Source organism: Amphibalanus amphitrite, unplaced genomic scaffold, assembly GCF_019059575.1.
Source record: "Amphibalanus amphitrite isolate SeventyFive unplaced genomic scaffold, NRLGWU_Aamphi_draft 001689F_arrow, whole genome shotgun sequence".
NCBI lineage: Eukaryota > Metazoa > Arthropoda > Thecostraca > Balanomorpha > Balanidae > Amphibalanus > Amphibalanus amphitrite.
Genome location: NW_024883182.1, coordinates 25,190 through 27,674, shown reverse-complemented (window position 1 = coordinate 27,674; position 2,485 = coordinate 25,190). Strand labels below are relative to the sequence as shown.

Below are 2,485 nucleotides of genomic sequence, written 5' to 3'. Positions count from 1 at the left end.
CATTTTAATCGTAAAGTAGTCCAAATATTGGAATGAGCTTTTGCTTTTCAGCATCCTCCGATTCATCATCTTTATCATTTGAAAATTCGAGGTACATAAAATGTTTATCACGCGCTCATGTTAAGTGGGAATATAGTACACGGCAGACACATCAATTTTTGACACTGAACATTTCATCCGTAAATGTTTTAGCATAATTTAAAGTTAAAAACAGCGCGAATGGCAGAGTGAAGCAAACAACATCTTTCACCCATTGATATAACATGTAATCTGTGGTGCGCCAGATGCGCCATTATTTGTCAACCGTAGAAAGTGACATGTGACGTAACAGCATCAAGAGCATCTTTTTTCAAGAACTTTTCAAAACAAGTTTCCTATATTTTTTCCCCCATTTCTCTCAGCTTATTGATTTTATGAGGCAATGGTATGCACCATAAATTCTGTGAAAATAGTTTGATCATTTTCATGCATTCTTAAAAAATCGAGTTCCCAACCCCATTGTATCATTCAGCAGCTGTGTCTCGTCCGAATCGCATGCGTGATCTGAGAAGAGTCGCACAATTTTATCAAAACCATCGGGAATTGGGGAAAAAGTATACGGTTAAGCATTTTCTTGAAGAAGGTATTCCAAAATCAACAGTTTATAATGTTTTGAAAAGGGTCGATGATGGTGGAACACTGGAAAGACAGCCGGGGAGTGGGCGGAAGGCAATGAAAATGACACAATCGAAGATCAGTAACGTAAAAAGGGATCTGGAACACAAAGTTGGCTCTTCGGTCAGGGTTTTGGCCAGAAAATACAAGATTTCTAAGTCGTATCTGCACAGAGTGGTCGCAAACAAATGTGGTTTGACCTACTACAGGCGCAAGAGAGCCAGTCTGCAAACAGAGGCCCAGAAAACCAAGATCAAAACGCGCTGCATGAGGCTGTACCGCGGACCACTCGCCTTGAGCGCACGCGCAGAGATCGTCATGGACGACGAGTCGTACTTCGGATTTTCGGGATCCGAATATGCCAGGAACAGGGGGTTTTATTCCTCAGACAAGAGCAACTGCCCTCCCGACGTTCAGTATGCCAGGAAACAAAAGTTTCCGCCCAGGATAATGGTTTGGCTCGCCATCAGTCCAAGGGGCCTGAGCACCCCCTTCATCATGGAGAAGGGGTGCATGGACGGTCAGACGTACCTGGAAAACTGTCTGAGGGGCAGATTAGTGCCCTTCTTAGACGAAAAACATCCTGACAGGAACATCTTGTTCTGGCCGGACCTGGCATCGTGTCATTATCACAAGGATGTGACAGCATTTCTCGAGGCCAGCGGGATCCCATTCGTCAAGAAGGAGGATAACCCACCAAACATGCCCGCCATCCGCCCAATCGAGACGGTGTGGGCACTTCTGAAGCAGAAAGTCTACGAGGGCAACTGGACAGCCCTTTCGAAGCAGCAGCTGGCGGGCAGGATCCGAAGAAAAATCAAGGAAGTGGACATCGAGGTTGTGCGCACCCTCCTGGAGCGCGTGCCCGTGCACCTCCGTCTCGTGGGTCGTGAGGGCGCCGATGCCCTGATCTAGACATGTGTGTGAGTGAAGCACAGTCGCCCACATATTCGTGGAAAGTTTCATGAATAAATATGGTATAGCCTCTGAGTTATCGCATTTGGAAAATTTTCCACTATTTTAGGGGACAGATATCTGTCCCCTAAAATAGTGGAAAATTTCAACTGATTTTTTGGTAGCTTTAAAATGTAAGATCCTTAATGTATTTGGCATCATTCGAAAGCGCGTTAAATTCTGATTCAGATGAACCTAAAATATTTTGTCAATTGTATCATTCAGCAGCTGTGTCTCGTCCGAATCGCATGCGTGATCTGAGAAGAGTCGCACAATTTTATCAAAACCATCGGGAATTGGGGAAAAAGTATACGGTTAAGCATTTTCTTGAAGAAGGTATTCCAAAATCAACAGTTTATAATGTTTTGAAAAGGGTCGATGATGGTGGAACACTGGAAAGACAGCCGGGGAGTGGGCGGAAGGCAATGAAAATGACACAATCGAAGATCAGTAACGTAAAAAGGGATCTGGAACACAAAGTTGGCTCTTCGGTCAGGGTTTTGGCCAGAAAATACAAGATTTCTAAGTCGTATCTGCACAGAGTGGTCGCAAACAAATGTGGTTTGACCTACTACAGGCGCAAGAGAGCCAGTCTGCAAACAGAGGCCCAGAAAACCAAGATCAAAACGCGCTGCATGAGGCTGTACCGCGGACCACTCGCCTTGAGCGCACGCGCAGAGATCGTCATGGACGACGAGTCGTACTTCGGATTTTCGGGATCCGAATATGCCAGGAACAGGGGGTTTTATTCCTCAGATAAGAGCAACTGCCCTCCCGACGTTCAGTATGCCAGGAAACAAAAGTTTCCGCCCAGGATAATGGTTTGGCTCGCCATCAGTCCAAGGGGCCTGAGCACCCCCTTCATCATGGAGAAGGG

The 2,485-nt window shown here is 45.8% G+C and overlaps 1 protein-coding gene across 1 annotated transcript; it reads left to right on the top strand.

Annotated features, from left to right (window-relative positions):
* The first annotated feature begins 1,104 nt into the window (after window positions 1-1,104).
* On the top strand, window positions 1,105-1,569 carry LOC122374655. Its single transcript, XM_043353529.1, has one exon. The coding sequence runs from the start codon at window positions 1,105-1,107 to the stop codon at window positions 1,567-1,569; it is 465 nt and encodes a 154-aa protein (XP_043209464.1).
* Window positions 1,570-2,485: the final 916 nt, after the last annotated feature.

Excerpts from the sequence above, each read along its gene's own strand:
- LOC122374655 (XM_043353529.1), top strand. The coding sequence starts at position 1,105 with ATGGTTTGGCTCGCCATCAGTCCAAGGGGCCTGAGCACCCCCTTCATC.